Source organism: Oryzias melastigma, linkage group LG11 (assembly GCF_002922805.2).
Source record: "Oryzias melastigma strain HK-1 linkage group LG11, ASM292280v2, whole genome shotgun sequence".
NCBI lineage: Eukaryota > Metazoa > Chordata > Actinopteri > Beloniformes > Adrianichthyidae > Oryzias > Oryzias melastigma.
Window position 1 is genome coordinate 21,448,264 of NC_050522.1, and position 11,900 is coordinate 21,460,163.

Consider the following 11,900-nt stretch of genomic DNA (forward strand, 5'->3'; position numbering starts at 1 on the left):
TCTTATTTTTCCAATTAAGTCATGATAAATCATCCAAAATTTGATATATCTTTACATAGATATATATTTTGTTTTTTTTCTTTAGCATTTTTTTGCTTTGGTTGCTTGAAACAAACCAATTTATTTTTTTTTTTAAAATGTTTATTTTTAGCTTTTTTTCTACACAAAAAAACACGTAATTATCTTTTCCTAAAAAATCTCAATAAAGTACTAGGAAGTATTTTGAAAGTACCGTGATCTCCTACGATGATGACGTTAACACAGCGGTGAAGGTTCATCTGTTTCAGGCCGTTCATCATTTGACCAATGATGTTGTCGATTTCCCTCAGAGGATTGTCCAGCTGAGCAAAAAAAAGAGATACAAATCATGAGTCTAACCCTGTAGTGACACTGTAGATTTCTTAATGAACTTCACTTTAATCAGCTGAACAGACAGCCGTCACACCCACCTCACTGCTGAGCGGACCCAGACGATGGCCGAAGGTGTCGGGCTGTTCTGAGTGAATAGCATAAACGTAGGGCCTGGAGAGCAAACCATTTGTCAAACCAAGTTTTTTACCAAACATATTCAAAACTGTATTAAGATAAACATTTTTTTTTCATATTTATAGCAGAATCTTGCAGGAAAAACAGAAAAAAACAGTTTCTGCTTTTCAGTTCAGTACAACATACAGATGAAAAAACGGATTTTAGTTAAAGAAATCTTTTTCTCTATTATTTTAAATATCGCACGTAATTCATAGAAGAAAATCCTCTTTTTATTTCATCAAGTTGTCCAGACTTACTTTAAAGATAAAGCTGCTTTGAACTCCTGCCTCATTTCAGTTTGACCTTGGACTGTTCTAATTTAATGATTTTTCTTTACCAGCAAAATTTCTACTCTTATTTTGAATTATGGTTTATTCTTTTTTCATGTACATGTTTTAGCTACAATGATTTCTAAGTTACCAGAAATTGTGTTCTTTATTGTTTATTATGAACTTAATAGCAGCGTAGTTTCAATAGCCCATATCATTGTCCCTCCACCACCATGCTTGGAAGTAGTGAAAAAAAGCGTTTTCCATAAATTATCAAAAATCTTCAAGTTAGAAATGAATAACTATTAAAGCACATTTGAACATTATGATTCAGATTTACCAACACTCATTTCTGGCCCTTTTTTTTTTTTTTTTAATTGCTTCACTTTCAGTTAAACGAACTGAAAAAAATAAGTGCGGAGAATAAAGTTTTTTATTCTCTTTAATGGATATAAACCATTTTTAAAAATTGCTTTTTTATGCTTATTATCTAGAAGATGACTTTATTATATAGTACAGGTGATTTATACCTTTATTTCAGGCAGTAATTAATCTAAAGCTGCACACAGGACGAGTTACTTAATAAAACTATAAGACATTCAGCTTCATGTTCAAATCCATTTTACAACTGAAAAATGAAAAAAGAAAAAAGTAAAAACAAATGGAAGGAGGTGAAAAGTTGTTTTAATAATTTGTCACAGTTCAAGTTCTCATGTTAATGATTCATTTCTGCTATGATGACACATTATGGCTCAACTTCAGATACAGGGGAAAAGGTCATGACTTATATGGCATCTTGTGTTTTTTTTAATCTGATTTATTCATCTTCATCGCAATCTTTTTTTAATAATCTTTTGGAGTAGAGTTAAAACTCGTATTGTTATCTTTAAAAATACTATTATCTTGGTTTAGTTAACAGAGATTTGACAAACATTTTCTGTTGTTGGACCCAAAGTGGCTCCCTCCAGACCTGTTGAAATACCTAACAAGACTAATTTAAACTTGTTTTTATGTCATATAGTAGCTGGTGGCATTTTATTTGATAAATAGATTTGCTTTACTTTTTACTCCCATATTCTTTTGTAAGTATTTGTTTTTTTTGTGGGATTTTTTGTTTTAACTAATTGTAAAAATAACCCTTGCAGGGGTGATACGTCATTTTTTTGCTATCTGAAAGTAAAGTGGCTTTCCTCAATTTAGTGTTAGAATATGTGAACAATAAATAGACTCACCTCTCATCATCAGGCAGATGCAGCCAGCTCAGGATGGTTAAAACCCTCCTTTCAAAAGGAATCACCCTGAAAACAGACAGTTTTTTTTCTTTCAACTTTAACAGGACAAATGACTATATTGTATCTTTATAAGTTGTAACAGCCTGTTTTGTCATGTAGTTATGCAAAACAATCTAAATACAAAATATTAGTGATGAAAAAAAGGTTTTGAGCAATTTTTCCTTTCTTTTGGGGCTTTTGCTTACTATCTTATGGAGATATAGTCAGTTGACACACACACAAAAGAGGTTAAATAAATAAAAACAAGGTTTCTCTGATTTTACATTGTTCTTTATTCAACCCAAACTAGCTAATAGAACTATTTTTATGTGTTTGTGGGTTTTACACTTTTTGTCTCTAAAGTGAACCCTTAAATTATTTTAAACAAAAGTTTAATTTTCTGTACATAAAAAGATCTCTGAAAATTGTGTAACATAAGCAGAAAACAATGTATTCACCAAAAGATTTTCATTGGAATCTACTTTTGTGTTTTAGATTAGCACCTTAAATATATTTTATCATAACGAATACTATGAAAATAATTCGTTTAGATTCACGGGTTACAACATCTGCAAACAATTTTACTCTTAAATAGCTACTGAGCTATAAATGAAGGAACCTTTGCCAAACTAAAAGTAGTTCAGAACTGGACTCCTTATGAATTCTTGTGAAGGGAAACGAAAATGGTTTAAAACATAAAATACGAACTAGAAAGAGGATAACGCTATGATACTACTTATTTATTCTATCTTGGTTTTATATATTTTTTTTAGTTATGAAAATAAACCCTTTGTGCATAAATATTGCCAAATGTCTGAATCTGATGAAGAATATTCCAGTACTAACTTAAGTACCAAGGCCAGAAGAAGGTGCCTGCCTTTACTCCCTGTTTCTCTGCTGTGATCCAGATCTGCGGAACAGAGAGAGGGAAAGAAATGAGGTAGGAAGCAGTCCTCTCGCATAAATATTAAACATTAGGGGCACAGAGGTAGAGTGGTCAACCGCGGGTTTGAAAGTATAACAGATTTGGTTTCTGCTTTCCCTGCCAATATCCTTGGCTAAGACACTGAACTTCCATTTTGCTTCTGGTTCTTTGGCTTGTGCCTTGGATAGCAACTCTGGTGGCATGGTTGTGCATGGATAAATGGAACTGTGACTTTGAGTCGTGTTTGTGTGTTTATTTTAATCTCTACAGTCTTTTTAGATACAAAAATATGATCGCATTTGTCAATCGAGGTATTTTATTGTGAAAAATTGGTTAGATTTTAAAAATTGACAGGATTTTCTTGTGTGCCTTGGCGTAACTTCCTGCCAGAATTGATGCGGAGCCGCCCCCACCATAGGTCAACAAGGGCGTCGAATGGAAGCAACCTCAGTTCAGGTGCTTCCATGTCCAATGTGTACCAGGCGTGAGCTTCTATGTTTCTCTTAACTTTCAGCTCTGACCGACCCCTATTGCTACAGGCCTATATCCATCCTCCCATGCTTCGCTAAAGTCTTAGAGAGGTTGGTTCTCAAAAAGCTAACCCACTTCATTGACCCTAACCACATCGGGTCAGATCTGCAGTCAGGGTTCAGAACTGGGCATGGTTGCATCACAACGCTGAAAGTCTAGAAAGTGTCTAGAGGTTGCAACAAAGGGTTTGCCAGCTATTTCAATAACCATGCACAACAAGTGAAGTCAGAAAACTTCATGTCTCTCCTCATCTCGCACGGTGTGCCTCTAGGTTCCATCTTGGGCCCGAAATTGTTCTCTATATACATAAATGATGCAGCCAAAGCTATTGGGACTTTTGGGGTACATCTCTATGCAGATGATACCATCATTTACTCATCTGGCCCTTCTCTTCAGTCTGCAACATCCACCTTCCAACTCAGCCTCACCTCTGTCGAGAAGTCTTTCCACAACCTTCATTTGCGTCTCAACTCCAAGAAGATTAGATGCATGTTATTCAACCGGAAGAATAGTGTCACCTGTCCCGACAAGATCTATTGAGCTCCAGAAAATAGTTCTTAAAAAAACAACACAAGCTTATTATTTTGGCTAAAAACTGCATAATAATATTTACAAGATCACTCGGAATGCTTTTGCAATAGAAAAAAATATAGTTGGAGTGGGACTTTCACGAGTCTATAACTATACTTTTATGTTTTTTTTAAAGACAATTTTTATATCCAGCTAAGATTTTATTATTTTAACCAATATCTGCCATTTACTTCCTGATAATCAGCTGGTTGCAGATCTGTTACTCTGAGTATCCATGATGCATTTAAAATGGTTTGGATATGTAACAATTGTACTGATATTAGAAAACTACTAATATTATCTCCTATTTGTTTCCACAAATGCATGTAGACACTTCTCTAAAATTATTTTGCATATAGTGAGCAAGGATTTTTTTTGTGCAGATAATTCTAAAAATGTTTTATTTAAAGTTCAACAACTATATTTTCTAAAATACAGAGCTGAGTTGTATTAAACATATAATGGGTATAAACTGAGAGCAGGTCAGATACAGCGCAGAAAGCACAGCGCTCTTCCCCTGTGGAAACATGAGTCTGAAGTGATCTCGGTTCAGTTAGAAGCTGGAATCTGGATCTGGAGCACACTCACCGGCTGTCCGCCCCACCAGCGGTGATTCAGTTTTTCTCTGGTGCGCAGACTGAAGGTGGCATTGAACACCGGGTCATGCATGGTATTTCCCACAATCCCATGAGACTCTGGGTACAGACCCTGCAGAGAGGACCCACAGAACATCGCAGTTGATGTTAAAATTCCGCCTTAAGGCAGTGTCACAACGAGAACAGATTATCAGGGCATAGTAAACATGGATGTTAGCAAATATTTACTTTTACTTCGCTTTCAACTATAGGAGTACTTATTAACTGTACCCTTGAGTCTTGCATGGCAGAAATGTGAACAGTGCTTTACAGCTGGATGACTTACTGTAGCGAGGGTGTATAAGTTTGGAAATGTCTTTGATGGGTAAACTGGTCTCATATATGGGGAGGATGTTCCACATGTTCCTGGGGATAATCAGAGGAGATTTTTTATGTAAAATAATCTAAAGTTTTCATGAAAATGTCTAATGGTGAACAACAGATAAATACTACTCAAAAGGAATGATTCCTACTGAGTTTATGTATGTTGGGGATGACAGATTTGCCCTTCTTCAGGTAGGAGGCTCTGAACCCGTCCAGGGACAGCATGATGAGAGGAGGACGTATGAAACTGTGGAGCACAACAATAACAACAAACATGAACTATTTCCTATTCTGTAACTATCATACAAATAGGGCTCTCAGAGACAGAGAAGGGGAGGGGGTGGGTTGCTCTGTGTCAAAAGTCCCACCCATAACCCAGAGTTGTATTTCTAAGGAGCTACTGTAGCTGTCCATAGAATTTGTCCAACCAACAAAGGCTTTTTGACTTTAGCTAAAAATGGCATAATCATCAACTCCGCTGTGGTGAGCTAGCAAGTTCCGCTATTCACCAGGCGGCTGGTTAGCGTAACTAGCTAATCCACCGAGTTCCCACTCAAGCTTATGTGGGCAAAAAGAAGTGGGGCCACCATAGAAACTGTGGACAAACTCAATTAGAGAACACATTTTCTATAAACCATGTGGGGCCCACTTGGTCTTCTGGCTGGATGGGAACTATTTTACATAATTGAAATACAGTTGGAGTGGAACTTTAAATAAAAGTTAGATGAAGTCACCTACATAACGGCCATAATCGGAATTATTAAAAAAAAAAATACTTGCAACAGTGTGGATTATTGCATTTAGACAAAAGCCAACTTGAAACTAGTTAATTTAGCAGAGCACTTTTTTTTATTTTTTTTTTTTAATCTGCAGATCCCTACATGGGTACTACCTGTACTGGACACAGCTTAATGGGTCTTGGAGTGTAGGGTCAAGGGTTCAGAGGCTGATGTTTCCCCTGTTCCTTTTACCTACCCTGCATAATGTCTGTTTATCCCTTCTGGCCAACGGTCAGTCCTAAAATGGTCTTGGGGTGGTTGGTCTGGTTAAGGAATGGGCCACTGTGTCTTTATGCTTTCCAGATATATCCAAGCCCTACTCATGACTGATTACCTGGTTCAGGTGTGCCCAGCTAATCAGACCATGCCAGAGCAGGGCATGTTGGAAAACATGCAGGAATGTGACCCTCGATACCTAGAGTTGCCTATCTCTGGTCTAGGTCAGGGGTGTCCAGTCCTCAAGGACCGCCGTCCTGCTGGTTTTCCAGCAATCCTCCCTATCTGCAGCTGATTGCCTGGATTAGGTGTGTTTGACCAATAATGAACTTCAATGGCAGATTGGTTGGAAAACATGTGGGACACCGGCCCTCGAGGACCAAGTTTGGATACCCCTGGTCAAGGCCCTTGGTGGGTTTGCCTCACAGACACTGTATTTTCTAGCATCAAGTTTCCAAACATCCACAGAAATTACATTGTTTTATGAGCATTAGATGCACTCGATATGTGTTTTTCTTAGATTATATGTTTTTGGACTGTTTGGAAAGATAAATGTCAAAATTTCTCACAGAAAATGCCCAGTTAAGCTTTCAACCAGTAACGTTTTGCTACATAATGACGGTTCTAGCATCTTCAAAGTATTTCAGACTGACCCTGAACTTCAGAGCATTACTTTGATCACATTCTAAAAGTTAGACCAACTTTCCCTCAGATGTCGGAGATTGTTTGTAACAGAACAAAGCCTCAGAAGTTTCATCATTAGTCTTACCCAGCAGGACATTCTGCACTTTTGATCTCCTCACAGTCTCCGTCCACCCATGAAGTTTCACCTTCAAAAGAAACCCACAGTCATAGACATCTTTTGTGCTTTATCATGCATACTTAGTTGTGATAGTTACCTTTGCAGACAGATTTGTAGTTGGAGCAGCAGTCTCCTCTCTCCAAACAGTCCTCTGAGCAGTGGCATGCATGGTTTTCATTCCTCTCCTCCCCACAACGATCTGGTCTGCACTCGAAACCCCCCTCTGATACAAAGTTCAAAAGATAGTTTGACATTTTTCTATCACTCCATTAAAATTGGAAGGGAAATAACCTCTAATCTCCTAACTACGTTATTGTTTCAATTATTTGTTCACTAAAACTACAAAATTACAAGAAAAGCAAACGTTCCTTTCACTTGAGAACTTAAGTAGCAGAAACATTGTTTTAGTGGCAGTTTGCTCTAAAAGTCTCTCTATGACTCAACCTTTTGCTTGCCTTTTATCTCACTCAGACAGTTCAGATAAAGTTGTCCATCAAGTGAGATAATGTAAATGTAAACATTTGTATTTGTATTTATTGAAAACAAATTTCATAAAGAAACAGTTTTACTCTACATACTGATACAAATACTTCCTGGTTAAATGTACAATTCTGAAAATAGGGCAAGCTTATTAAGTTGGTAGCAGTGGACTCTGGTTAAAATTCGCAAAGGAAGTCACAATAGTCACAATACAAAAAAGGCAAAAGACCAATCCAATTCATGTGCTTAACAATTCACAAATCAAAAATACGTGAACCTAAAAAAAACATGATTAGGTACGATGACGCCCTGCATGACTAACCTGTTTTTAGACAGTGCTCATCAAAGTCGGAGCAGCAGCTGTAGTAGGTCTTACAAAGATTATCACATCTACATCCGGGAGGATCAGTCACCTTCAGCTCAAAGCACCTCCCCTTACAGGAACCTGATGTGCTGACCCACTCTGAGATGACTGTGGAGAGACGGAAACCATTCTTAAACATCTGTTGTCTGATTTTAATACATTCATTAAAACCATGGTCTTTTATGTTTCAAACTGTAAAATGTTTTGTCAACTTTTTAAACTCAGCTCTAGGGTTGCCAGTTAAATTCCCAACCATTCCATTCCAATGTAAAAAAAAAAAATCTACAAGTAATACTTTCCGATGCTCCAAAAGTTCTCAACAGGATTTGGGTCAAGGAAGGATGAGGACCACATCATCAGTTTATCTAATTTTATGCCCATAGCAGCCAATGATACAGAGGCATTACTTGCAGCATTAGATAGTGCATTGTCATGCGTGAAAAGGATTTTATTACAGAAAGTATGGTTCTTATTTTTGTACCATGGAAGAAAGTGGTCCAACAGAAACTCTACATACTCTTCTGAGGTAATTTTCACACCTTAAGGGATCCTAAATATTACTCCAACACCTCCTTGCTGATGCCACAGCCTTGTTGGGACATCCATCTGGACTATTTAGGGTTGCACAGCACTAATCAGTGAACAAGACTATGAAAATGAGTCTCTATGAATGTCTGAGCCCCACACCTTGATGTTCATGGGACTCCAAACATCAGCAACTTTAAATTTCTGCTGCTTTATGATGGTATTTTACCAGCTGCTATCTAAATCACATGTATTTGTCTGGCAGAAACCTTTCTCATTCTCCCTTTATCTGCACTAACCCGTGTGTGTCTTAATCAGCCTAAAATAACAGTACACTTAAGTTTTCATGAAACATCCAAGGTTTCAATACTTTGTCCAAAGAATTCAACTATTTCATGCTTTTTAGTAGCATATACTTTTTCATTTCAAAACTGCTTGAAAATGTTGATCTGCTTAATAATGTGGAATGTCCATCTTTAAAAGTTTTTTCCTTTAATTGAGCTCACCTGACAAGCTAATTATCATAGGTGTCTGAGATTGATTTCAGTGATCCAAAGAGCCCTGAGAAACAATATCATCAATGAGTTAATTTGAAAACAAATAATTTGATCTTTTGACGCTTAAAAACAATTTGCATAATAATTTGGAAGACACTGTAAAATCAGGGCAGCATATTAGACAAAAGTCCCCTCTCCAAAGGGAACAACTTGTTGACAATAGATTTAAAGGACAGATCTCGTTTGAAAGTAGTAGGAGAAATAAAAATACCACAAATGCTTTTGTTATCCTAAAGCTACGTTCACATCGGCCTTGGCAACATGAGTTCAAGTGGCCCCTTCCAATAAAAACACTGTAAACGTGCATAAACTCAAATTTTGGGCTTCAAAACTTTTACATTGCAACACAACTTTCTGTTTTTAGGCTCTATATACAAAACGTGTGGCTATTGAGCACACCTTACGAGATAAACCAGGTCAGAGTTTGACCAATCAGGGGCTGGGATTTGGTAGTTACTTATGGATGGCATCCCTTTTATTTTACAGAAGTGTATTTTAAGTGAAATTAAAAGTTACAGTTTGTTCCCAGCTGGAAGTCTGTGATGTATCGGTGAAAAGAAAGACCTACAGTAAGATTCGAGAGATTTTTACTACTTTGACATTTTGCACCAAGCTTCTTTCAACTGTAGGTGGCAGACATGCACTACTAATCAGTAGAAAAAGAATCCCCTCCCTCAAAACACTTAGCATGTTAAAATTAGCTTGCTAAACCTAAATGTAGGCTATACAACTTAAAACAGGGGTGTCAAACTCAATCACACTAGGGGCCAAAATCCAAAACACTCCTTAGGTCACGGGCCGAACAGGATAAACATTTATTGAACACTCTAAAACTACATTTTTAAAACTCTAAATCCACAGCTTTCTAACATAATTATGAACTAGATATATAGCATTACCTGTGATAATGCTAGTGTGAATGCTGTAACCTGAATTTGGCCGCTGAAGATGCTAGAGCTGATAGTTGAAGATGCTGAAATTGATAGCTGAATATGCTGAAATTTATAGCTGAAATCCCTGAAGCTAATAGTTAAAAAATGCTAAAGTTGATAGCTGAAAAAACTGAAGCCAATGGTTAAAAAATGCTAAAGTTGATTGCAGAAAAAATTGAAGCCAATAGTTAAAAAATGCTAAAGTTGATAGCTGAAAAAACTGAAGCTAATAGTTAAAAATGCTAAAGTTTATAGCTTGAAAAACTGAAACTAATAGCTGAAAACGCTTAAGTTGATAGCCAGATAAAATATTAGCTCAATGCTCAATTAGCCCTAAAAAGTTATATATATATATAAATATATAAAACTTAGGTTAGCATAAAGAGCTAGCATGTAGCTGAAAAAATAGCTAAACTCCAAAATAGCCTAAATAATATCAGTGAATGTCAAAATAGTCCAAAAAACTTTTAAAATGCCAATTTTTTTTTACTTTAAAACCGTAACTTTTCTAACATAATTATGAATAATAAAAAGGCAGGTATATTATTCCAGAATAAATCAACTTAAATCTTTAAAAAAAAACGTTCAATATTTTACTACATAAAAATATATTTTGTCAAAAGTATACAAGTTGGAAATAAGCACAAGATAACATCTGGTCATTAATAACGATATAATAAAATGATCTGGAAGGCCGGATAGAAATGCCAGGAGGGACGCCGGGCCTTGACTTTGACACATGTGACATAAAAAATCCAAATATAATACCTTGCACCAGTTTCTTTATTTCATGCGGATGGTGTAAGAATATATGTACTATGCATCCTGTGTAAAAATAGTATAGAATTTCAATGTTATTAAGGTTAATAGATCAAAGGGATAGTTCCATGGGGGTACATTTTGTAATAGTACTTACCAGGATAAAACAGGTTTTTCAATCCACTGCATTTTTATTGCTGTTTTTAAATATCTGCTGCTTTATGATGGTATTTTAGCAGCTGCTCTCTAAATCACATGTATTTGTCTGGCAGAAACCTTCCTCATTCTCCCTTTATCTGCACTAATTCGTGTGTGTCTTAATCAGCCAAAAATCTCTTAACCCTTGCGCTCTACTAGGCTTGTTTACATTAAAAGTGGGGTCATCTGCAAATTAATAGAAGTAAACAGATCTTCTTTCACCTTTAGTGTGTGGTGAGGCGTTGTCTCCCTCCTCTGGTCGGCTGGCTTGAAAAACATAAGCTCTGCTAACATCAGGACTCCACAAGCAGACCAAAAGCACGACCTACAAAAGAGACAAGACAGTAATTATACCATTTATCAAATAACTTAACATTGCACAGCTGTATGTTTCATGTACAGACTGTGATGTTGACCAAATTAGTTAAGCAGAAAGCTGCAGTTATCTCACTTTTATGTTCACCAAAACCAAGAAAACACAAATCAGCAGTGACAATGGCCACAAGAATGGACAATAGAAAAACCTTCTTAAACAGGAGACTATCATTCAAAAGTAGAATCACGATAGCATGTTACTCCCCCTCCCAAAGTCAAATGGTGCAATGCACAGAGAAGTTGCAAAATTCTAAAGTTCAAACTCTACTGAACTTAGAAAGTACTATAAATATTAAAGGTCATGGCAGCACAATTTCAAAGAGACCTCACAAATGTGATCTGAACAGAAAAAAGTACAAATGGGAAATATCAACTACAAATGGTGGATTAAAAAAAAGCAAAACAAAAAACATTGTTTACAGCTGTTGGATTCCCATTAACTTCAACAAATATAACAGGTAGTCTTCCAAATACACAAGAAACAAAAAACATAACAGTATGATTCTATTGGTCACAAGGTTTATTAAGTCAAAAAGTGGATTTCTGGTTATTTTTTTTCCCCATTGTGATTGTTCCGTATATTTCACACACGTTTATGCCTTTATGCTACGCTTCTGTTTGACCATAAAACCCAACTAAGCGCTATAGATGTGCTGCTCTCTTACATAACTAGCATACGAGCATGGACAAATGAGTTTGTTTCCTGTACTAGACATTTCTAGAGAAATGTATAAGATTACATAACAACCTCATGTCCACATGGAGCCATGAGAGTCTTACATGTGTACCATATCCACTCTGCATAACACCAGGTGGACATGCCAAAGCAACTCTTGCTGTTTTTTTTTTTTTTTTTTTTT

At 36.3% G+C, this 11,900-nt stretch overlaps 1 protein-coding gene across 1 annotated transcript in view; it reads right to left on the bottom strand.

Moving 5' to 3' along the window:
• The window catches only part of LOC112162600 (ectonucleotide pyrophosphatase/phosphodiesterase family member 2), a 26,573-nt gene that overhangs the window by 10,747 nt on the left and 3,926 nt on the right, over positions 1-11,900 (bottom strand). Inside the window, exons 2-12 of the mRNA XM_024298422.2 lie at positions 10,888-10,990; positions 7,653-7,802; positions 6,948-7,073; positions 6,818-6,878; positions 5,203-5,300; positions 5,016-5,095; positions 4,683-4,802; positions 2,923-2,978; positions 2,030-2,095; positions 450-522; positions 233-341 (exon numbers count right to left, since the gene is read on the bottom strand). Of these exons, the coding sequence (XP_024154190.1) occupies positions 233-341; positions 450-522; positions 2,030-2,095; positions 2,923-2,978; positions 4,683-4,802; positions 5,016-5,095; positions 5,203-5,300; positions 6,818-6,878; positions 6,948-7,073; positions 7,653-7,802; positions 10,888-10,990 (1,042 nt within the window). The remainder of the gene's footprint in view (positions 1-232; positions 342-449; positions 523-2,029; positions 2,096-2,922; positions 2,979-4,682; positions 4,803-5,015; positions 5,096-5,202; positions 5,301-6,817; positions 6,879-6,947; positions 7,074-7,652; positions 7,803-10,887; positions 10,991-11,900) is intronic.